This window comes from Chaetodon auriga, chromosome 2 (genome assembly GCF_051107435.1).
Source record: "Chaetodon auriga isolate fChaAug3 chromosome 2, fChaAug3.hap1, whole genome shotgun sequence".
NCBI lineage: Eukaryota > Metazoa > Chordata > Actinopteri > Chaetodontiformes > Chaetodontidae > Chaetodon > Chaetodon auriga.
The window spans coordinates 20,559,017-20,584,797 of record NC_135075.1 but is presented as its reverse complement, the minus strand read 5'-3'; the positions used below and the strand labels follow the sequence as shown (position 1 = coordinate 20,584,797).

Below are 25,781 nucleotides of genomic sequence, written 5' to 3'. Positions count from 1 at the left end.
TGGCTGAAAATGACATTGACGGGAGCCGTAAAAATGAACAAAAATGCTAAATTTGCAGGCCAGAAGACCAAAACAATGAGCTGAAAGTTGTTATAAAACTCTGTAGAGCTAAAGGAAACTTCAGGCTTTCATTATAGAACTGTTGGTGTATCCCTTTGAGCAAAACCTTTTCACAGACAAGCAGTCACATGATCTTAATATGAAAACATTGACTATTGCAGCTTAGACCGCTCTCTTGCTGACAAGAAGTGTCCCTGACAACTGGAGAACCATATTGACTCATTCTGGCGTGTTTTAAAATATGCAAATCCGACATTTAGATCAAGCACTGCTTTGATCTTCCAGGGAGATTAGAGATGCGTCTGATTTCCCTTTGAAACCTCCGAGAGGCGAGAAGCCAGCCAGGCTGCCTGCTGTGGAGAGCCTCTGGCAGCGGTCCGGTCAGGAGAGGGTTAATAACAATAAAGGGGAGGTTGGAGAAGCCTTCCTGAAAGTCACATGATCTGTGCCGGGAAGGGGGGGGGGGAGCGTGTTGCCGTAGAAACAGAATCCTCAGTTGGCCGGTGTGAAGTCAGAAGCGTAATATTAGGCGGTGACTGCAGTTAGATGCTGCTGGTGGTGTGAGGTGGGTGGATGGGTGGGGAAGGAGGCAGGGGTGGGGGGTGGGGGTGGGGGGGGGGGTGAGTCACACTGAAGGACGCACTCTGCATTCTAATGGCTGGACACACTCACAAACACACACACATACACACACACACACACACCCAGTACTCTGTCTCTACACCTTCAGTGGCTACAACACCTCAAACCCTCATTCCACTTCACTCCTTTCTGCCGTTAGAGTCTCCCATTCCTCTCCACTTTATCTACTGCATGGCTCAGCATCATCCTGCACCAGTCTGCATCAGAACATATAATTAATTCATTATGTCAATGGAAGATCCATTAGTGTACGTCTTGGTGGCTTCACTTCGCTTGCGTTGATAAAGGGCATCTATTAGAGGGAACCAAAGACAGGCTAGTAAACTATAGCCATGTAATTGGTGACTGTATAATTGCATAGCACACATAGCAATTAAAGCGATAATATGTGTAAACCATGCTCAAGATTATCATTGGATTAACTACACTTCCCAAATGCCCTTGAGTGTGGAGGCTCACCAGCTGTTACAGGGAAGTGTTAATAATTATGCGGACGATTTTTAGGGTTGTTGTTTTGAGGGTCTTTTTCTTTTGGCCGCGGGGGAATCAGTTTGTATCTCATTAGATCCACTGTGGGGAAATAGTTCACGTTAATGGACTTTTTCTCTCAGGGTGCGGGACGGGAAATGCATAAGCAGCAAACGCAGAACTGTGAATCCTTACACTAAAGAAAATAAATAAATAAATAAAATATGAGATTTGTGATGCCTCAGGTTGGACGAAAGTGATTCATGACAACAGCCAACGCGCTTGAGGGTGAGAATGAGACAATCAAAAATGTCGCAAATTATTTTTATGGATTCTCTTAATGCGTGCAGATTTTTTCCTTCAATTCTGTGATATAACATGAAAGTGTTGAAGTAACAGAGGCTGGAATTATTTAGTTCATTTTATGGTCATTAAGTATTAATGTCATTATGTAAATGTCATGGAAATCATTGCATGTCTATATATTTTGTACCTCAGGAGAGACTCGTTTATGTCAGCAGATCAAACATTAATAACAATAAAAGGACACAGTGTCTCTATTTTGTGCAATGATTAACATTATAAATAACCGCTGAATGCACTGCTTGAGCACAAGAAGCTTCAGACATTATTTGACTATATAAGAAGCTTTTTTTAAAATAGTGTAAACAAATGTTTCCACCATTATTGTAATACTTTTATTTTCCACTTTACTATTTGACATCCACAGCTGAGACAACGTGCTTCCTGTCGCTCAGAGCAGACACTGCAGTGTTATAAGGCTGGTGAATGTGACGTACCCTTGCCCTATAGCACATCATTGACTTTTTGATGGAACGCTGCTTTGTGCTTCCTTTTAAGGAAAGCCAAGGCAGGTTCATTTCCCATCATCGCTGCGTGTAAGACTGGAAGCAGCACAGGAAAATCACAAGCAGTGTGACGTTCTCTTGGTCACCACCCACAGCTGTATCTCACGGTTTGGGGCGAGCCAATGGGGGGCAGGCTGGCTGACAGATACAGTGCTGGCTGGTCAGCGGTGTAGGAGGCTGGCCGGTGAACATTATCCCCAGGCTTGTTTATTTCAGTTTTCCTGTGACCATGACTCATTCGATTTTTGGGAAAATGAGGGCAGCTACAGTGCTCCCTGAGGCAAAAACAAAGAAACCGGATATCTCCTGATTCTTTTTTGTTGAAGATTTTCTTTTTAATGGTCAATCAGTTTAAGCCAGTGGTGCTACTTAATCCTACCTGCCATCATAAGTTATGGCTTTGAGTGTAGACGTGAGTTATAAACAATAGTGGTTTCTCCCTCTCAGGTTACTTGATCTGAAGGATTTTTACAACCATAAACATGAAGACATGAGAGAGATGACTATATTTAACAAGGAAAGAAAAACAAAACTAGAGAAAATAAATAAATACTGCATTTCATGTGACAGAACAGAAAATTACTTACTATTAATTAGAGTCAGATGAACTAAAAGTTGCATTTATGTAAGTATTTATGATGTACCTCATTGTTGTGTTTCTATTGTATATGCTGTTTGCACTCCACACAATCAGGGTCTTGAGTCAGTTAATCTGACTTCTTTTCTCCTTCTGTCTTTGCACGTGTCTGTTCTATTCGGCAGCTACAGGCATCCAGCAGTGTTCTGTCAACACATAATGCACTAAAGATGAAATGATCTTTTCCTCATTTGCCTAATGTATTCAGAATAATAAGAAGTAGTGCCATTGTTTTGCCAAATTTGTATTCTGGAGGAATACCAGTCACCGATTATACTGTTATGCTAATTGCCCACTTGACTGGATCACGTTTTACCTGCATTAATAGTCATTAATTCAGATGAAGTAAAGAGGCCAATTATGATGTGTTACAAAACTGTGGAAGTGGATGGTACATTTAGAATAAGAGGATATGAATGGCAAGTGGAAAGGACTATTTGTACCTCAAAAACAAGTTTCCAACATAAAGGCAACATCCAGAGTGAGTTTAGCCTGTTGTTTCAGTGCAGCCGCTGTCCATGGTGCTGATCAGGGGCTCGAAGGGCCGGATGGCAAATCCAAAAAGTACCAAATGTATTTACTCACGTAACTTCTGACCATGAATGGGAATAAGATGTTGAAAATGATGGGAAGTTCATCTTTTCAAACCCTCCAAACCTTTAAAAACCACGTAGAAATGATTTGTTTGGACCAAATCAAAGACAAGGTGTCGCAGGGCTGTTACAACATGTAGATGCACTGTGGGCATATTGGTGGAGAGAAACCCGACACCCGGCCCTGAAAGCCGGCTGCAAATCAATCTTTATTGATTTCATTAGGCTGAAATGAAGAGTTGTCAACGTGCCTGATGAGCTGGTGATATGCGACCGTGGCCGAGCAGCTCAACAGTGATTGACCTACAGCGCCACCTGCCTGTGGGAAATATAAACTGCATAGCAAATTTTGACCGACAGATTCAAATCATGGGAGCTTGAAGGGCTCTCACAATGACAGACATCGCATCTCTAAAACCCCCTTGTCTCTATTTCTCTCTAAGTTACTGCGAGTGCAATATGTGCACATAACATCGTACTTCTGCATTCACAGTGAACAGGATGGTCTGCATCGGAGGGATGAATCATGCCCTGCAGGAAACACATTCTGCAAACATCATAACAGAAATACCTACCTTCTGCAGGCTGTGTTGAATGCGATGACAGGTCGGACTGTTCGGTTTCCACCGATGGGTCGGTTTGTAAATAAAGGTGAAAAGATTCCCTCAAGAGAAAAGCCTGAAAGCCGTGGTATCTCCGCTCAGCCTGACTACTACAGGGGTCCCATCTGGCTAATTACCTTGTCAATAAATCTTGAAGGTGATACCGCGAGAACGGGAGTTGGGGATGAGAGCTTAGTGTGACCCTCCTTAATGATCCCACCCCAATTACCAGTGTTGTACTGTAGTTCGTATGTAGCCGTACAGGCTAATTGAATTGATTTAAATGTTCAATAAAGACAGGAAAGAAGGAAAACAGAAGTTATGGATAAAAGCTTATTTTTTCCTGCATGTCTTAGGCTACTATGTCACCACTATAATTAGATGCACACCTTTTTTTTAACCGACCAATAATAATGGTTTGTTATTAATGGTTTTAGCACAGACCATCAATTCTTTTTTTTTTCTTGAAAGTAAAAAAAATCTGTGTAACTCTAAAAAGGTCAGGATTTGTTTAATTTGATGTTGTTGTGATATTTATAACGTTTATTCAATCCTCTTCAAGGTGTTCATAGTTTTTTTTACTGTAGAGAGTTTAAAATGTTACACTTGACTGCAGTGGTACTCAGATGGCAATACCACAGTGTAAAAATACTGTTAGAAATAAAAACTCTGCATTCGAAATCTTAGTAAAAAGAAAGTATTAGAATCAAAATATACTCAAAGTACCAGAAGTAAAAGTACTCATTGTACAAAATGAGCCATTTCTGAATAAAGATGGGACTAATTTCAACTACTTTTTATACTTCTGGGTATCATAATCCATATTAATACAACATAAATTCTAAGTTGATTTATATTCTGTATAATTAATCTGAATCTGCAAAGAAACTAGTAGCCTGACTAATGTTGTGGAGTGGACTAATGGAGCAAAAATTACAATATTTACAATATTTATTTTAAGTATAAAATAAAATTGAAATATTCAAGTAAAATACAAATAGCTCAAAACTGTACTTAAGTACAGTACTTGAGCAAATGTACTTAGATACATTCAACCACTGCTGTGCTGTAGAAATATGAAATATTTGAAATTTGAAGTAGTACAGCCATGACTCCATGGAGTTTGTGTGTTGTTCGCCTTCAGCGCCCCCTGCTGTCACACAATTTCAGCTAGCACAAAAATGCATTCTGATTTCTGAAACCTCATTCAGAGAAAAACACTTCGTGTTTCAGTTCACTTTAATCCTGTTATTTTTATCACAAGCACTTGTTTGATACATACACATATATAAAAAATAGTAAACAAACAAACAAACAAACAAAAACACAGTTCCCCGGGTTCCTCCGGTTCACAAAGCAGACGTACCACATCCGGTCCGGCTGCTAAATCCGTCCGCCACCAACGCGTCTCGTGCAGGGTCCTGATTCAATGTGGTGTGCACGTACGGCAGCAATTAATTTAACAAAAGTCACTTGTGAAATAAGCTTACGGAAACCAGCAAGAGTTGTACGGCTGTTGACCTCAGCAGCTGCCCGCCGCCGTTCACTCTCTGTGGACGTTACTCGCATTAAGCTGCGATACATGTCAAGTCAACCCAAGAGACTCTGCACTGGAGACATGGCCGTTAAAAAGATCGGAACTCACAACGGCAGCTTTCACTGCGATGAAGTTCTGGCCTGTTTCTTCCTCCGACAGTTACCTGAGTACAAGGTAAGTCCAGCGTACTGCGGTTCGGTGTAATGGAGGGACTGTGGGTGCCGGTGTTGTTCCCTCAGCCGCTGTTGTTTATGTCCAGTCTTTGTCGTTTCTACTTCAGTTTAAACTCTGTTCATAAAAGCGCGCTTTAAATGTGTTTTTCAATCTGCTGTGGCTGATTTTTGAGAGACTTTTAATTGTATTGTTCTGTCACAGCTCCCATGTCATACCATAACACTCCGAATGGGGGTGCTGTTGTACAGACAGATGGCGCTCTCCCATAGACGACTTACAGATCTGTAATAATTCCAGTGTAAACATGCATTTTACATTTCAGGAAAAGTCAGTCAAATAAGCATAAAACTTGATCTTACACTTTCCAAACTCTACAAACTTCTTATAAACTTGTTCCTACATTCTCCTTTAGAAGTATAGTGACTTTTTAAAAATGATGTTTTGTCTTCACAGCTGACACACATTTCGTATTAAATTAAGCCACTTAGATAGAATGTGATTTTCAGTATTTGTCTCTTTTAATGCACAACTCAACTATTTCATATTGTAACACTGATAGAAACTGTATCTTAATGCAGTGCATGTTCAAACTTTACGGTGAATTGAGAAATGACAAATCAAGGCACATTTAAAGGATAGCAAACACAGGTTGTTCCAAGGTGATTTGCACTTTGGGCTCCTAGACTTTTGCAATGAGCTGTCTATGGAGATTAGGCCTTTAAAGATAGCTTGTCTATGATTTTATTTGTTTTATGACATTTGTGTTCGTTTTTCTCTCCACATTTGTGGAATTTCTATCACTTTTAGTTTGTTTTATTCTCTTTGTGTTTTAAATGTGTTCTGTTTTTATTGTAAAGCAATTTGTGACTTTGTTTTGAAAGGTGCTACGTAAATAAAATGTATTATATAATAAATCCAATGTCAGGGAGGTCTACATGTTCATTTATGATAATGTGAGAAGCTGACATAATACTCCCCCACCACCCATTTAATTACCTATGTGACTTTACATGCAATTTATGTGGTGGAAAATTATGGATTGTGCCCGCTGGAGCTCAAACCTGCTGCAGGGCTGCCCCCCGGTGGGTAAAATTAGGGTCACACTCGTATTATAATTAATGGTCTTGCGGGAATAGATTTAAATGTACTCGGCTCTTGGATTGAAAAGGTTTAATGAGGCCTACACATAAAAGCCAGATGTCATTTCCTTCCTGAAAATGTGTCCGATGCTCAGTGATGGATGACTGCAGATCTACAAAACTTTCTTTTCATTGCACAGGATGCTGAGATCGTTCGGACCAGAGACCCGGCTCAGCTGGCAGAGTGTGACATTGTTGTAGACGTGGGCGGAGAGTTTGACCCAAAGAGGCATCGCTATGACCATCATCAGAGGTACAGCGTTGGCAGTGAGCTGCTGCGAGGAGATGAAGTTTATTACCACGTGTTTTTTTTTTTTTTTTAGTGATGGAAGAACTGGTCAAACACTGCAGAGCAGCACAGTGGGCCTCCTTCATGTTGGATATTCTTACATGGCACAACTACACAGCTTGGAGTAACTGATGTTATTAATGATGGCTCCATCCATTTAGATGTGCTGGTAAGGCATGTCATTAAGCCAGCCGCCATAATTAATCTAATAAATTACACTTGGACTTTTCCTGCTTTAACCTGTCATAGTGCCTGCTGGGAAAAAGACTAATTATTTTATTGCTCATTGGATGTTTTTTGGCCAGTATTTACCTCATGCAGATATATGCGCATCAGCTGGAGCTGAAGCAATTAGTCGTTTAATCGGTTAGTCAGTCAATAGAAAATGAATTGCAATTATTTCATAAATGATTAATTGTTAATCTCAATTTTCCACATTCCCTAGATTCATTTTTGCAACTGTAAAGATTTGCCGCTTTTCGTTCTTTGTTTTTTGTGGTTGTAAAATGAAGATTTTGGGGTTGTCGGACAAATCAAGATGTTTAAAATTGCAGATCTGAATATATTGATGTGAAATTAATCAGCAGCTTTTCTTATAATCAACGAATCATTTAAGTAAAAATCCAAATGGGAGGGTTTTCTCTGTTTCATATTATTTGCACTTTTGGGTTTTAGACTTCTTAGACACTGGGACATTGCAGTGGACATTTTCCACAAATTTCTGACATCTTATAGACAAACAGTCAATCAAGAAAATAATCTAGCGAATTGTTAATGGAGAAAAAAAGTTAGTTGCAACTGTGTGTAAGTGTCACTTTGGGCTTTCTCAATTTTTAAAAGACGTTTTAGAGCAAACAATTAGTCGATCAATTCAGAAAATAACAGCAAATTAATGACTACAATCTTTAGCTGCAGCCCTTTAATTGACAAATACGACGACGAAGTAACAACTAATTGCGGTAAAGGAATATTAATCAGTATGAGAAGAATTGGCAGAATCCATTAAGCTGTAAATGTTTGTTGTGAGGCCTGTGTTCATTTGAATGTAAAGAGCTATTGATAATCACATTAGCCTTTATAGCCCTGGGTTTAAGTTCACATCCCTGTCATGGCTTCTTAAACTCAAGACTGGAAAATCAAACTGAAGTTTAGACCTGTTGCTCAGAAAGCATCGCATTTTCATCATCTGTCCCTGAGAAGGCACCTCTCTCTGTGGCTCCTGTCCCGGCATTATTGAGCCACCCCAATTGCGTCAATCATGAAGGAGCAGCCTCTATGTTTTCTGCTAAATTTCCTGCCAAAGTTCCTTCCAAATGATTGCATTCACTCCAAGTCTCATCACGTTGAGTAATCAGCCGATTCCAGATGTCTTGTCAGCTTAATGTCCTGATGATAATCAGTGATAGCTTTTATGACCACGCTGATAAAGATATGCCAGGGCTCTCTTCCTGGCAGGTGGTTAGTGATAATTAGCGCTCCTTCAATTGAACGCCCCCCCGCTGTCGGTTCACGAGGCACAGAGGCTGCCACGACACTGTCAGGGGCCGCAGGAGAGTGTGGCTGTCACTCACATGCGCGGATGGGGGCACGGTGGTTGTGATGGCGGGGATGGATGGAAGGGGGCTGGGGTGCTCCAGGAAGTTGGAGAAGGAGCTGACGAGAACAATTAGTCCTCGTTTCAATAGCACTTTTTCCAAAACAGTGATGGTCGTTGCAAATTAGGGCATAGAATTAAGACATTAAAGGAGCGGTTCAGCATTTTGGGAGGCAGGATTATTGCTTGCTTTTCGAGAGTTGAACTATTATAAAAAATCAATTAATATGTTTGTTTTTCATCCAAACCTGGAACGAACGATATAGATTTAATCATTACAAATTATTTCCCCTTAAATTGTCGCCTGAAGACAAAAACAACATTTGTGATTTGTTTTTTTTACTTTGAGATGATTCCTAATGTGAGAATCTGCTGCAGGAGTGGCCAACTTTTATCTCTGAAGTTTTTCAAAGTTTCCTAAACAGGAAAAGAAAATGGCTGTTCGAGTTGGAGGCATGAGAAATGTTCTCTAAACACCGACTGAAGGTTAATAAAGCACAGCAGATTAGATCTGGCAGGGATTACGTCTGTGTGGTTGCTCATACTGGAAATGCACTCACTGCTTCCACTCAGCAAAGAAATGAAAGTAAGCAAATATATTTTTGTAGCAGTGATGGTCCGCATTTTGCAGAGAAACTAACAGATAATCCGTTTTCTCACAATTCATTCACTTAATTTAGCATTGAAGCAACATTACCTCGACATGTGTGTACGGTAAACTAATACAGGGAACGATAATACTTCTCTTAAATCTGAATACATTTGTGCGACTGAACATTTCTTTTCTAAAGCACAGGGAGGAAGAAGTAGTTTGCAGATGGGTCAGGGGTCAGGAAGTGTTGAATGGTTCAACCCCAGAAGTCAGAGAAGCATTGACAGCACACTGACATTGGCCTATTTTATCTGACATTTGAGGCTCATGAAAGCCCACACAGCGCTCTAACGCACTGTCTGTCTCCCTGTGAGGCAAATTTCCCATAATTTTAAGGGAGTACTGCCCACAGAATCGTGGAAAAAGGCTGTCCAGGTTTATTACTTACATAAAGTGTTTGGGCTTCATGAGTCATTGAGTTTCTTGTGATGTTTTTGTGTTGGGGAAAGATTCATGAAGCAAGTGGTGCAGCTGGTGCAGTATTTGATGAGTATTTCATTCTTGCCTAAACATTTCTTGGTTTTCTATTCTACGTTCCTGACTCACCTTGAGTCAGTTCTGTGCGGTAAAGGCTAGTTTGCTGGGAGATGTAACCACCTTTGATTTCACACAAACACTTTGATGGCTTCTCTTTCGGTCTTTCTCGGCCTTTCTCCATTTCACTCTATCATTTTCCTCCCGCTCATTCACTCCCATCTCCTGATAATCAGCATAGAAATGCCTCCGCTTGGCCAATTAGCCCTTCTAATGGCTGTGATTACCCCCTGCTTCCCTAGCATGTCACTCATTCATTTGACGGTCTTTTTTCCGCTGTGCTGCAGCCCAAGCATCCTAATTAAGCCTGAATTAAATGACCAGCGGTGGCTGGGTGCTGGAGCCCACCCATCTCAGCACGTGGCTGAGGAGAGACCTCCGGTGGCTTTTATTTATGTGCTCAGGCGTACAAACACGCCGGAGCACGCTTTCTCTCTCCGGTCAATGCAAACTCGCTCTCTGAAGATGAAGAGAATATCTATGTGTGCAAGACGCCTTTATTGATGTCTGATACACAGCCAGTAATGTGCAGCATGCGGTACATCTGGATGCAGCAGACATTTTATTGAAGAGGACAGTTATTGGAAAAATGTGACTCGTGTGTTTATGAGCAGAACATTCATGTTTGCCTTTTCATGCCAAGCCTTTGCTTTAGTATTGACTGTTGGATCATGGGCCTATAGACCATGAAGTGTTTTCATCCTGTGGCTTCGATATAAGATGGGTTCCTTTTCCTTTATGCGTTACAGGACACATGTCAGCAAACAAGTGGATCAATTCAGCTCACAGTTTGATTTCATTCGATTTTCTCACAAAAGCAAAGAAACTAAACTAAATTATCTTCACTGCTAAATTTGTTAAGGTGGAAATAAATTTCAAATTTCCATTATCGATTAATCTGCACATTGTTTTATGTGTTCGGCGTTTGGTCTGTAAAATAAATGAGATCCATCACAGTTTCCTGAAGCACAAGGTGACGTTTTCAGGCTGCAACCAACAGTCCAGTTCTCACTCAGCAATATCAAACAAATGCTCACTATTAAGAAGCTGGAATTAGGGAATTTAGATTTTTGATAAACCATTAATTGAAAAAAAAGCAAAAGTGTCACACCAGATCTAGTTTAGAGGTGAATTACTGATCAATTAGTCCATCAACAGAAAATCAATCGGCAACAATTCATCAAACAAAAATGCATGAAACGTGAGCTTGTTTGCAGCTTCACCAAAGTGAGGATTTTACAGTATAGGCAGCCACGTGAGGCTGTTCTAGTGCATTGTACATACACGCTGCATACTGTTTTTATATGATGAACTTTTTCTCACGCTGTGAACAGAATATTGAGTGTTTCTGTTCCATTCAGCTGACAGAACGTCCTCCCTCTGCTCAGGACCTTCACAGAGAGCTTCCACAGCCTGTGTCCAGACAAGCCGTGGGTGACCAAGCTCAGCTCGGCCGGCCTGGTCTACCTGCACTTCGGCCGTCAGCTGCTGGCCCAGCTGACGCAGCTGAAGGAGGATGACAGGCAGCTGGAGGTGCTCTATGACAAGGTGAGAGGGGAAGGACGACGGATTTATTGCAGGCGGCGGATTAGCAGCCATTGTGTTTTATTCACAACACAAACAGTCTGTTGGAAACAGATGTTGTCCCTCGCCTCGCTCATATCAAACACATCTCTGCAGCCGCTGAATTGAATTTCATTATGAAGTTGGAAGACCGAAAATGGAAAAGTCTATTGAGACGTAAAGAGGAAAGCCAGCTCGTCAGTTACCTTGTTAAAATGAATTACAGTTGGTTGTTTTAAAAACAGAAACCATGCACGACTCTCTGCAGACAATGTTGAATGTTTGTCGTTAAAGTTTGTTTTATGGCTTTTTGCCGTCATGAGACCGTTGGCAGTAGTGAGTGAGATTAGAAATGAAAGGAGAGAGATGTGGCAGAGTTCCTCTGCCACATTCAAACCGAGAACTGCAGTTATATTTAAAGCATTTCAGGCAGCCGGGCCAGCAGGAGGCCTTGGCACGCAGAGCACGTTTGATGTCCAGGCACATTAAGCAAGCCAAATCTGAGGTCACCATAAATATTAGCGCTATTAACTCATATTATCATTGGCCTTTTGATGTGTCAGTTTGTTTTAAAGCCCCGAGTAATCCTTTTACTCGCAGCTGGGGCTTTATTTATTTTAGGCTGTTGCGTGTCTTGTCTTCTGCCAGTTCAGACAAAGTGAACCTCTATTTTTGCCCCAAAACTTAGTTCCACTTGTAAGCCACTTGCAAAATGTCAACCCTTTGGAGATTGACCTTCCGATGTGCTGAGGAGTTGGAGTTTTCAGCGCTAAGTGTGTCTCTGCTCCTCGGCTCCTCTTCCACTTCTTTCTGGAGCTCTGTTAGTGGACCCCAAAACAGCGAGCAATTTGTCTTTTCCTTTTTGGTTTAATGACGTGCACTTAAAGTCTTCAGTGACTGCCCACACACTGAGATAAAATGGGCTTCAGTCAGGATAATGTAATCCCAGTACGTCGCTCCCTCTGCCTTAAAAAAAGGCCAATTCTTCCTTTTCAACATGAGCACACACCTAAACCGTCCCATTCCCGTGTCGCCACAGGTTCATAACCTCTCTTTTCACATGCCTCTTCCAATTCCCTGCAGCTGTACGAGAACTTTGTGGAGGAGGTGGATGCTGTAGACAACGGCATCTCACAGTATGAAGGGGAGGCCCGCTACTCTGTCTCCACCACGCTGAGCGCACGTGTCGGCCACCTGAACCCACGTTGGAACAGCAAGAGTCAAGACACTGAGGTGAGGGACTGCACGAGTGTGAGCGTATACACAGGCTGAGCACACGGACTGGTCTGATGCTGCACGTTTGTTATCCATCAGGTTGTGGAGATTGCGTGTGGGTCTGTGTCTGCGATATATAAGATTAGAAAAATGAAATGTGATCTTTGTGTTTTGCAGTTTTAATGTTAGGTAAGGTTTTACTCAGATCAGAAAATCCATTTTACATCCATGGATGGATTTTTAAAATGCTGATTTATACGTGGACCTACAAGACAGCTTAAAGGGATAACACTTATTTCTAAGGCTGCAACTAACAGCTGTTTTTATAATCGATGAATATGCAGATCATGTTTCCAATGAATCAGCCATTGCAGTGTCTTATGGTCCGGGCTGACTTCTTCAAACTGCTTTCAAAATAAAATAGAGATAAACATCCAAAGATAGTAAGCTACTGTTGTATAGACGAAGAAGAGCAACAAATCTTCACATTACAGAGGTTGGAACTGTGTATATTCTCGAAAAAGTGCTTTAGTGATTAATTTATTTATCAAAGTAGTTGCTGATTCATTTTCTGGTAGTTCACTCATCGCTTATTCGACTAATTATTTCAGCCTTACTCATATTCAATATGAACTTAAATAATGAAAAGTCTTTAAAACCCAGATTAAATCAAAACTAATCCCAAAATTAAGATATACAGTATATAATTGGTTTAGTATCTTGTCACCCACTCATCGTGGATGGCTCCTGACCTGAGCTCCCTGAAGAGGCTGATCTAATAGAAAGCTGCTCCACAGTCAGGCCCTGTTATAAAAAAGGGCTTTTGGTTGCATCGTATAATGATGATCACACATAATGGGCACCCCGCAGTGAAACCAAATCACAAGATGGGTTAAGACCATTGTGGTAAACACGACAGGTGCGGTGCAGCACAGTCGGCGCTCAGGGGTCATTTTTGGAGCCGTGCAAAAACAACAGAGGCCAAGTGTGACTTCTCCATCTCTCGTTAGTGCAGGAGGGGAACACCTGCAGGCAAACACTGTCTGTTTCCTGCAGCCTGGTCTTGCATATATGTTGATAATGCCAGCTTCTTCTTTTTTTTTCTCCTGTTTCAGGGGAAGAGCTGATCTATTTGTTCGTTTCACATTTGAGTTCACCCCCCCCCCCAACACACAGCCCAGCTCGGGGAGATCAGAAAGTGTGAAAGATTTGCTTTGAAATATGTTTGACAGACAACTTGATGGTAGACCGGCGTGGTGAACTCTCAACAGTGGCTGTTTGTGATTATTGAAAAAGCTAATGGATTTTCATCTCCTCCATCCACAAGTGTTAACATTCAGGGCCACCGCGGCCCCCTCAATCACATGCAGCATGCATATGGATCAGACTTCTGCCTGGCAAACTGTGTGTGCAAGGCTTTGCGATAGCGTGTCTGCCTGCCTGTATATACGCCTGCCTCTCTTTCCCGTGCTCTCTTGAGTTTCTGCTCATGAGAACATGGCAGAGTGAGGTCAAGCTGGGTTTGTGCAGCACGTAAGAGGAAGCTGATGAAGCAGGGCTGCAAGGATTAGTGTGATGATGGTTGGACAAGACTGTGTCACCCCCATTTTATCCGGCACATGGTCTCACTTAATGTATTTAATATCAAACTGGGCTGTAACTCAGATGCGGTGTAATAGTGGTGAGGGTGATCATGAACTTAAAGGATTTTGAACCGTGAGCAGTGAGTTCTGTTTTCTATCCAAGTCAGTTGTCAAAAAATGATATTTCTGCCTTCACACCATTTTTACAAACATGTGTTTTTATTAGGAGGGTTTCAGAAAGGCTTTGAAGATGGTTGGAGAGGAGTTCCTGGACCGTCTGGAGTACTACCAGTCCTCCTGGCTGCCGGCTCGGGCCGTGGTGGAGGAGGCTGTTAAGGGGAGGCACCAGGTACAAGACTGTTTAAGCTAATGTGTGCATTTTTTTTTTCGAGATTTGGCACTGAAATAAATAAAAAAATACATTTCTGAAGCTGTCAAGATTGGCTGTCCGTCGTTCATGTCACCTTAACAGTATGTTTATTCATACATTCGATGCATTTTCCAGCAAATCCAAGAGGCTTTTTTAATAGTTTATTTAGATTAAGAACTAGGAGAGTTTTGTCAACCAAAGAAGGCTCATTTAGTCCTGCAGTTTATCAGGAACACTGGATATGTTGACCTGGACAGGAAGGGTATGGAAAATTGTATCTTTAAAGTTATTTGTAACTAAAGCTGTCAGACAAGTGTAGTGGAGTAAAAATACAATAGTTGCCTCTGAGATGTAGTGGAGTGGAGTGGAAGTATGAAGTTGCATAAAATGGAAATACTCATGTAAAGTACAAGCACGGTTGAATAAATGTGTTTAGTTACATTCTGCAAAAACTAAAGGCTGCTCTGGCTCCATATTTTAGCTCCAGTTAGATCGTATATTACTTTTATCTATAATGATGAAGCTGTAAAGATCAAGCAGTTATTATATTCATTTCTCTTTGGCCTTATTCTCTAAGAAATTACACAGAAAACTGCAGTTACTTCTGAAGATCTCCACTCTGTGTGTCGGTCTTTTACCTTGCACAGAAAGCCCAATTTTCTGCTTCTCCTCTCATTTCCAGGTAGATCCTAGTGGAGAGGTGGTGTTGTTCTCCCAGGGTGGGTGTCCCTGGAAGGAGCATCTGTTTACCCTGGAGAAGGAGCTCCAGGTGGAGCCGCCTATAAAGTTTGTCCTTTACGCCGACCAGAATGGACAGTGGAGGGTCCAGTGTGTCCCCGCTGGGCTCAACACCTTCCAGAACAGGTACGACTTCACCCGCAGTCTGTTTTCAGTCAGACTTTATTAAAGGTTATTTAAATGCCGTTTCTGCTTCATAGGGGTACAGTTGGTGCTCCCGCATGTGGAGGGAGCACCTTGCGTGAGTAACCTCAGCAGAAATCAAACGTGCAGACCTTCCAGGGATGTTGACACAGGAAATTCTCACAGACGGGGTTTTTAAAAACACTGGTGGAAAACACAGTGACAGGCACAGATCTCCCAGACGTGCTGAATTGAGTTGAGCTCTGGTGACGGAGACGACACATGCCGTACGATTTGACTTTCATGCTTATCGGACCATTTGACAACTACTCACGAAGGGTTGACGCGCCATCCGGTGAGAGACTAACTCCGGCTTGGATGGAAATACTTGTTTGTAGGAGGAGGATGATCTTTAACTTAAGGCAGAAGTTTTGTTCACACATTGCTCTCTGAGGAGTTGAAAGGATGTAAACAATCCCAACGCCTCGACAGAGACGCCTGAGCCCTTCCTCCATGCTCGCCCCTCTCACTCAGGTGTTTCTACACCCTCTGCTCCAGCAAGCTGGCAGACATACATGCCGGTTTGGTAATTTGACAGACAGTTTTATTGCAGCTACTTACTTAAATATACTGCAGAATTTTATGAAAGTGAAATTTAATGAATATGAGATTGCTTTATTGAATATGCAGCATTGTGTGCAGTGTGATTAAGGCCACTAAGAAGTTACACATCTGCATCACTGAGTGTGTCCAGTCCCATTTAATCTTCAAATAATGGAGCTGGACAAATCAGTGGCTCAATGTGCTCAAAACAGACAAACTTGTTCCCTTCTGTGAAGCTGTACTACTTTTAGCTACATGCTAACATTAGCATGCTAACATGCTCACAGTGACAGTGCTGACATGCTGGTGTTTAGCAGGTATAATGTTCATCAACTTAGCACAAGCTAACGTGCTAATTAGCACAAAGCACAGCTGAGGCTGATGGGATTGTTTTTAGTCTTTGTTGGACAAATTTCAGTTTTTGACCTGGTGGTGACCAGTCGTAATTTTGACAATAGTTTTAAATTTATTTTTCATCTTTGTCGCTTGCTGAAAATTATAATTGGTGTAAAGCCACGTTTTAGTCTTTTCTTTTGTTTTAGTCAGATTTAATCAGTGGAATGGATTCTGCTGGAAGAAGTAAGCATACCTTTAACAACGTGTTTGTCACCGAGGCTGAGAATGTGTCACTGACCGCTTCATGCTTCTTCATGTCATAAATGAATGTCTGAAGTTTGTTAGGAAAAGTGCAATGCAGTCATATTTCACAATCTCATCTGACAATATTGATGTTATAATAATGTGAAAGGCCCTGCCTGTCACTGCCTGCTTCATCACAATGTTTATTACCTGACAAAAAACAGATTATTTATGTATCACAGAGGGCTTCTGCTAAAAGTCGGCTTCATGTTTCACTCAGTTGAACTCTGATTTAATATGAACTTAGTACAAACTACAGCATAACATTAAATGTTTGTTGAATGAGTTTGCGTCTGTTTATGAGTCGTACGAAATCATAAATTATCCTGTAGAAGGAGTAGATGTTTACTCTAAGCTCTGTTAGTCCTGAAAAGGGATTAACATTGTTTACTAGTCCTAAACCTCCCCGGCACACAGAACAAAATATAAATACATGACAAATCTCTCGCCGAAGCTCCTAACCATAAACAAGAGAGAGGGTGCAACGCAACAAACAAAAAGGGCTTATTACGCCCCCCAACTGTTACCACAGGGGGAAACCTCATTAATACATGCACACACACACACTGCAGGGATGACAGAGACATCTGCAATATCAGAAAAACAAATTTGACCATGAGTCATAACACCTTCCCACCTGAAAATCAAACATTTCCCCCCCTGATTCACTAAGCTGAGGACAGAGCATCAGCTGTGACATTCTCATAACCAATATCAATATTGAAATCCTGAAGCAGCAAAGCCAACGCATCAGACGTTACTCCGCATCGAGTCAGGACCACAGAAAACGATGAGGAAGATGAGAAAACAGTGGCTGGCACGAGTTACAAGTCCACCTCCTGCTGAAATGGACACACAAAGTTGCACGCTCCAGAGGAGAGCTTCAAAAGCAAGCTGACATTTCTCTGACCGTTGAAAGGCTGACTCAAACTCATCAACAGAGCTGCTACATCAGATAAGGATTTTGCAGAACACATGGTAATACCCAACCACCCCCAGAAAACGGCAGAGTTTGCTTGCACCTTGGCAGTAAGTTGCTCAACAGCTAACAGCCTTCCCAAACTCTGGTAGCTCACTGAGGCTGAGGCTGATGAATCGGTCACTATGTTAGAGATCCAGAGATTTTTCTTGTCAGCACTTTTTTAAATTTCCTCAGTTGTTAGTTGCATCAATGGATGCATAACAGTGCCTGAACATGAAAGAGGGCACCAAACTTCATGAGAGACTTATAAGAAGTTAAGACATTTCGCTAAAAAACTCAAATTTCAACCTCACGGGGGCGCTAAAGGTAAAATCAGGGGCTCACCAAAGTCGGTAGGATTCATCCTTGAGGGACCACGAATATTTCTCCAAAATTTCAAGGCAATGTTCCCGTCCCTACACCTCTACCATGACCAAGAAGCCTGTCCACGTATTCACTCATTCAGAACACTGACAGTTCTCTGATCGCTGCACTGCCTACCTGTCTGTCAAAGTACTGACTTTAAGGTACTATTACTTCTTTATGCTGACTATGAACAAAATAGATGCGTTATCTGCTTCTGTGTCACAATTCTTCAGAACGTTATAAAACCTGGAGCAACATTTCGTTTGTATGCATCAGATATGTGGAACAGCTCTAAGTGCCTTTAGGCTTTGCTGTTAGTTTTATATGTATTTCTGACTTATTTTCCTTCATTTCACGATATGCTAGTTTTTTCCTTTTCCTAGTCTTCTTAAACCTTTAATATGTTTTACGCCTGTAAATCACATTGAATTGTGTTTGTGCTCCATGCATACCAATGTCTCATCCTTCCTCGCCTCGTGCACCATTACACTCGTTGCTGTCTTTGTGGAGCCTTTCTGCATCTTTTAGCAATAATGAGGTCCCTCAAACCCTCAAGCCTGGCACTTAAGCAAAAGATGCCTCGTCCACACTCATTAAATCCCGTTGTTTTTCTTGTCTCGTCACTTTGTGCATAATAACACTGATGACAAGACAAAGAGCCTCTGTGTGAACTCGTCAGATGAATAGTATCTCTCAAGCTTGTGTTCATTACCTCTGGAGGGGAATTGTTTACCTGAGGATCCTCTCGCGCTCTGACCCGCGATGCTGCTCTAATAACGTCATCAGCATCCCCACTGGAGTCCCCTGGTTGGTGTGTTGTTTGACTGCTGCCTTAAATCCCAGCGCACATCACGCCGCGATACACGTATGGCCGAGGAGATGTGCTCCAGGCTTATCATGCAAAACACATTTTCAGATTCATTTTCCAGCAGATACCGACTGTTGCGCAGAATGCCTCACTTTGCATGTGGTACAGAACATCTCTCCGGCAGCCGTTTTCATGCTGGATGTGGTTTCTCGTGCTCCAGGGGTTGATAAAACTTGTGCTGTTTGATATTGATCCCTGAGCCTTCACCATGTGCGCTGAAGTGACTGACTGACGGTGACTGAACTTAGTCGTAATTAGTGCTTTTCGAAGCTGTACAGATGAACAATATTGCCAGGGGATCTTCTGTTAGCAAGGAGCAGTGCAAAACATGTTGGCAGCAGGCTTATCACTTTAATCCAATTATCGCCGGTTAAGATAAGAGACATCGCTGGCGGCACATTAGATCAGCTGCGGATAACCAACGGTAATTTGGTAATGGCTGAATGAAAAGTTGGGATGTTCTCTGGTTAATGTGCAGCTGGGGCCTCATTACAGATGCTTGTTCTATCTTAACTTCAGTTTCAAAGAAATGTCCTATCTCCCAATTACAGAAGCGATACCGAAACTCGTGGCTGTGTCCCGTCCTGTCTCAGACCTCGTATCTTATCTGAAGAAATCCTAATTACTTAGTCTTGCTGCTAGAAAAAAATCCATCGTTACAGTGGATGAATGATAAGGGCCTGTCTGTTAAGAATTGGTCCAAAGTAATATTTCAGCTGGTTCCTTTGGAGTATCTTCCAAGTACTCTACATACCAAAGCCGATCAGGTCAGATAAGTCTGGCTCGTCGATCTTGGACCTGATTTTTCCTCCATTATTTTACAATGAGTCTCCTGAACCTGAAGTCTTGTAGCCTGTGATTTACCTGTGACTGTTTCCTGTGTATGTTTGTTGATCAGAGATGTGTTTGTTTTTGTTTATGCTACTTTTGCTTATATGTTTTATTATTCTGGTTCAATTATTGCCAACAAATTAAACTCCACATTACGGTCTGATATCTCCACTCCTATTAGTTCTTTTCCCTGGAGCTCAAATCATGCAGCTTTCAATCATTTTGGGGGAGGGGTTGCAGGGGGGTGAGTAATTATTATTGTGACTTCTATTTTTGGTATCTGTTTATCCCAACCCCCCCATCTGGGTGATTTTAGGGAGCAATTTTCCTTCATGCCAAATGCAAATTCATCCCAAGGGAAAGTTTAATGGAAAATAGAATGGTTCCTGTAAAAGACAGCTTCTTTAACAAGCGTCCAAGAGGAGATAATGTTATTTACACCTGTGACAAGCTGTGACATTTTCTGTATAATTTCCACTCCCTGGAAATCGCACCATATACAACCCTGATCCCCAAAAGGATGGGACGCTGTGTGAAACATAGATAAACCACAGAATGTGGTAATTGGTTAATCCTTTTTGACATACACTCAAATGAAATCAGCACAAAGACATTTAATTTTTTTTTACCTCATCAGCTTCATTGGTCACTGTAAACACCTTTGGAACATTCCACAGGTAAACAGGTTGATTGATAACAGGTGATAGTATCATGATTGGGTATGAAAGGGGCATCCTGGAAAGGCTCAGTCGATCACAAGTGAGGATGGAGTGAGATTCACCACTCTGTGAACACATGATGGGATAAAGGATGTTACTGCATGGACTCGGTAACATTTTGAAAAATAGTTGACTGTAATGTGTTAAATCGCGGTTGTGGCCTAATCCAGCCACATCACACTAAATTTTTACCCAGAATTTTACTTAATGTGGACTTTGTTGTCCTGTAGCTGCTTCAGAATAAAAGCCAACAGAAGTAGGAAATGTTCAGTTTGCATTAGCAGCCAGTTAAACCAGCTGATTACAGCGTTAGGAGTATGAACAGTAAACAGTGAGGCTGATATCACTGAGATTAGATTAAAAACCACAACACTGGATTACATTCATGTTTCCTGTTGATTCCTGTGGTGGACTCCACCACTGACAAAGAAAAGTATTATGTAGAAAGGTAAATACATTGAATGGCTGTTGTCCATACGTAAATTGAACCAAAAATGTCTTTTGATTTTATGACAGATGCTTGGATTCTTACTCTAATATGATCTTTCTTTCATTCGTATTGTGTGTTTATAGATTGAAGGTGCCAGGTGCAGACTATGAAGCCCTCTGGGACAGATTTGTGGTTTTGGTCTATACGTACAAATCGAGTCGACTTTACAATTGTCTCATCTCAGATAGACCTCATGCCAGGCGTGAGACCTCGCTGCAGATGGTCTCTAAGCCTCGAGCCTGCTTGACCACCGTGCCTTTTAAATGACTTGTTAGCTCTGACAGTTTGTGCTGTTGTGCTGTTATCCTGGGTTTGGCATGGCTCATTATTGATACACTGTGGATTGCCCAAACACACGGGAAGAGGCTGGAATATCTTTGTGGTTCAGTCCTGTTCTGACCAGTGGCTGCTCTGTTACATGCCTTCTATTTTCACCTCTTTCCATGAGGTCCTTTGCTCTTGGCTCCCCCATTAGTATTTCTTTCCTGCCTCTCTTTCTCCCTCAATGTCCCCCTCTCTCTCTTACATACAGTATTTCTGCCTCTGTGCTATAATCATCCTCCTCCATTTCATCACCTTTTTCCTATCTGTCTTGCTGTCTTCCCCATTAATCCTATTTCTCCCCCCTCACCCCCCCCCCCCCCCTCCTCTCCCCTATCTCGCTGTCTCACCTTTCACACCTTCCGCCCCTCCCTCGCCTCATCCCCTCACTAGACTTTTTCCACTCCGCTGCAGAATCTCATCAGGCGGCGGCGCTTTCAACTAAAAAGGCAGGCACCTGCTTGTGGCCGTGGAGCACTTCAAAGATTTAATTTAATGCAAACATGGCGGTTGGTGTGGAGCTACATGAGAACAATGGCTTGTGAGGTGGATAGAAAACATAGCTCCAGATGGCCCTTTCTCTGGGTGGCCTGCTTCCTCCCAGTGGGCATGTGCCGCCTCTGCGAAAGGGGTGTTGTTATCACCTGTGTCCCTGCTACTGCACCTGTGGGGAAACTGGTCTATTTTTATCAGCATCACATTGCTAAGGAAATGTGAGCCGGGAGAAGGAAGAGAGGAGTGGAAGCAGCCCTTCCTTGGAGATGTACTGTGTAGGATAATACTATCTGCTGACAGTACGAGCTGAACCAGAACATATACTTCTATTTCTAGACAATAAACAACACTGACACACAGCCATCTGCTGTGCCTTTGTGTCAGGGCAGCAGCTGATGGTTATTTCATTTATTTATTTTTCGATTCATCTTTTGACCGATAAAAGGTCAGAAAATAGTGAAAAACGGCAACTTCCGAAAGCCCTCGATGGCATTTTCAGATGTCTGACAAACAGTCCAAAACTAACTATCTTATGAGGGAATGAAAAGCAGCAAAGTTTGACCTCGTGAGCCCGATAATGTTTGACATTTTTTCTTGAAAAATGATCAAAATGATGTGTTGATTAGCAAAATATTTGATTACATTTGTGAATCAGTTAAATTACTCCTCTCAGATCTAATGCATCTGAATTAAAGGTGGATAAAAGCCGCCTTGTTTGTGGCTCAAAGAAGTGGAAAAATTGTAATGAAGTGATGAAAAGAAATGACTCCATGTAATTTCCCTTCAAAGGGAACCAACCCCTCTTGGCACCTCTGGTGATATCAGTTGGCTAAATCGCTGGTATGGCCTTTGTTGAAAGGAGACAATAAGCGCGTCAAGTGTGTAAAATCTCTGGCGCAGGGATGGATGAATTATGAGTCAGCAAGCTGCAGGAGGATTCAACACCTCTGCATGTATACAAGTGTCTCTTGTTGTCGTCTTGGAGAGGAAGACTGAACAGAAGGTTGACGCTCTGAGCAGAATCACTGAACACATGCAGCCGATATTTTCCCTTTTCATGACCAGTTACCTCCAGTACATCTAAGCTTGAGTAATATTTTTTTCCCCCCAAGGAAGCACTAATTCACAGTATCTGTCTTGCTATTGTATAGTAAAGGCCCTACAGGCGGGTGAGAAATTAATTTGCTAATTGTGGTCTGATTATCAGGCAGGTCATCTTGAGAATTGGAGCTTCCTGGCTTCATAACAACGAGTCGTCCCCCTCCCACTCCTTCCCTCATTACCAGCCATGTTGACCTTTCCTCCTGAGCTCGTTTTCCAGCCATACTGTGGAGCTATCGATCGGTTGATTCGTTTAACAGGGATTAGGGGATGTTGTCCTATGACAGTCTTAATAAGGATAAGATCGTGTACACTTGAGATGATGGCATGGAGAGCAGGCTTAGTGTGAGTTTCGCTGCACATGTCAGTCGTTTGACATTATGGTTCACGTTTGTGCTTTTGAAGCTCCTCATTCTGGCTATCACAGTTTTAGGGGATGTTTTACAGTATGGTATTAAAAATTCAAAGGGAAGCTGGATGTCTGTATGTAAACCCCTCAAAACCGAGAACAAAAGAAAACACTTTACTCAATTCAAACTGCCGCCGTGTTTGACAACCGCGCCGCTTTATTTCTGACAAGTTAGACCGTACAGTTCTATAATTCATCGAGCATGCGACAGAGGCGAAGATGAGCCCGAGGTCGGGCTGACATTTTTCATGTAATCCGAAGCTTTTAGTGGATTTCGCCAGTTTTTAAGGCATTTAAAGTCTATTTTAGAAGCAGTGGAGAGGTGAGAGGTGAGCGCCGAAGTGATGAATCAGAATTAAATCAGAATCAGAATGAGACATGGCTAAATATATCAATACTTTGAAAAGAAATGTCTGAAATAATGGAGATAACGACCCCATCAAGGCAGGAATGACACACAAACACACACGCATGCACACGCCAGAGAGGACTGGTTGTGTGTTTTGAATGACGTGCCAGCCTGTAGATAGAGGTGTATACCACATGCAGCGGGCGGTAAATGAGCTGCTCTACATTTTTATGAATTTTCAGCCTCTGAATGTTGCATCCAGGAACTCTTTGTCGAGGTCCGCTCGTAAACCCTTGCAGAGCCAATCTTTTCCCCACTTTGCGAGATTGCCCGTTGACTCCGTTGCCGCCGTATGGCCTTCCAGCTACTGATTTTCCACATAACTGGAGAAGAATAAAGCTGACTGTTATTGGTCTGTTTGCTGGGGCTGATTGTTGTGGTGCTATGTGCGAGGGTTACTGCGGTTTGCCTTTGACGGCAGATTGTTCTCAGGTCATGAAATCTATAAAGACCAGAGCAATCTCTGTGCAAAGACATCCATAAATAGATCATCTTTAAATCTAAAAAAAAAAGCTTAAAAAGTCTTTGAAAATGACATTAGTGCTACAACTAACATGCATGTCACAATCTCCTAAAAGCCCATTTAGACAAAAAGAAAAGAAGAAACGGCAACCAGTTATTTTTTTCTGGAAGTTGTTGCAGCTTTATTTAGTTTTATTTTGTCATTTTTTTGACATTATTCATCAACTCAGAGCTGGTTTTATACTCACTGTCTTTCTGGTTGTGCAGACATGTACAGCACATTGTGTTTTGCGAAAGCAGCGTGTCAGCAGGAAGTGAGCAGCTGACCGCATAGTGTCCATCTGTAAGCCAACATGCCCGTCTGTCTTCCTGTCCCAGGCTGTCCCTGATGGAGGAGTGGCGCGGCGTTCGTGACGAAGCGCTGTCGGAGCTCAGCGGGATTAAGGGCTGCGTCTTCGTCCACGCTGGAGGCTTTATTGGCGGGAACAAGACCCAGGAAGGAGCCCTGGAGATGGCCCGGAGGACCCTGCAGGCCGCCGCCCAGTCCCCTGCAAACGGAAGCAGCTGAGGGGTCGGAGAGGAGAGCCAGCAGCACATTTTGTCCTCGGGGTCAGTTTTTAGAGAGGATAGCAAGGATTAAAATGTTATTTTGTTAGCTTGCAGTTTAGTGGTGCCAGCCAGGGCTAATGTTGTTTTGTTCTGCCATGCCAGGATGGGGACGGTATGGAAACGGCAGCCAAATAACCTCGGACCACTTCCCTAAATACCCGTATTCCACCACAGACTCGCTCTGAATTGTAATGTTGACTCATGTTAGTCTCCTTCTCCCTGCCTGTTCTGAGAAATGTTGGTCTGTTTTGTTGCTCATTTGCAATAAAAGTCTTTTTGGATTATGGTCTTGCCTCTGGTAAACATTTCGCTTAAATCCAGCGATGAAGTGATTGTTTTTCTGCTCATATCTCTCTCTTTTTTCCACCGTCAAGGGAATATGATGCAGACAGTCTGAGCGGCCAGCGTCTTCAAAGCCTGTGAATACCACGGGCTTACCTTTCAAGGGTCGATTTATGTAGACACCTGGACAATGGTTCATCCTTTCATTTCCAGCATGGTGACATTAAATGTAGCACTACAAAGGGAGGCAGAGGCTACTTCCGCCTGGCGCCCAGATCAAAGCGTCAATAATGAGGCCTGATTAATTCTGAGAAATTAAATTTTCAAACGCCACAAAGAGGTGCTCCTTATGGCAGCCAGTGTCGTGACAAGGTTACCGGCAGTGGGACGAGCCGCACAGTCAATTTCCCTCTAATAAAGTCCGGGGATGTGCCTTGAATTTTCTCGTTAATACTCCACACCCTCCCCTCCATCACTACCTGTTACTCCTCCTTTATTGCATTCTCCACAAGGCTGCCCTCCTGCTGCACTTTGCACCTTCGTCACATATTGCGCTACACTTTCATGCATGTGTTTTATTTCCATCAGTGCCGCTGTCATTGTGCAAATGCCACAGCAGCGAACAAATTACTCATGTGTTGTTACTTGCAGCTTTGTTCCTCATTTGTGCTTTGTGATGTTCAGTGGTGTGGACTGTTTACTCTTCAGCGATGAGAAGCTTTTACCGTCTTTGTTCGTCACTCTTGCTCAGAAATACAAACATTAAATGCCGTTAAGTCAAGGAATTTACACACATAACACATTGTTGTAACACACAGCTCTTAGTGTATCATC

General features: G+C 42.3%; 1 protein-coding gene across 2 annotated transcripts; it reads left to right on the top strand.

Moving 5' to 3' along the window:
- The first annotated feature begins 5,238 nt into the window (after positions 1-5,238).
- myg1 (myg1 exonuclease) lies at positions 5,239-24,951 on the top strand. Of its 2 annotated transcripts, XM_076740391.1 has the most exons (8): positions 5,239-5,582; positions 6,862-6,974; positions 11,179-11,338; positions 12,437-12,586; positions 14,378-14,500; positions 15,204-15,385; positions 24,435-24,665; positions 24,768-24,951. In XM_076740391.1, exons 1-7 carry the CDS (start codon positions 5,301-5,303, stop codon positions 24,622-24,624), a joined length of 1,200 nt encoding a protein of 399 aa, XP_076596506.1. In that variant the 5' UTR covers positions 5,239-5,300; the 3' UTR covers positions 24,625-24,665; positions 24,768-24,951. The 2 variants fall into 2 exon arrangements, with proteins under 2 accessions (XP_076596506.1, XP_076596498.1); XM_076740383.1 differs by having other exon boundaries at positions 5,245-5,582; positions 24,435-24,951.
- The last annotated feature ends 830 nt before the right edge of the window (positions 24,952-25,781 follow it).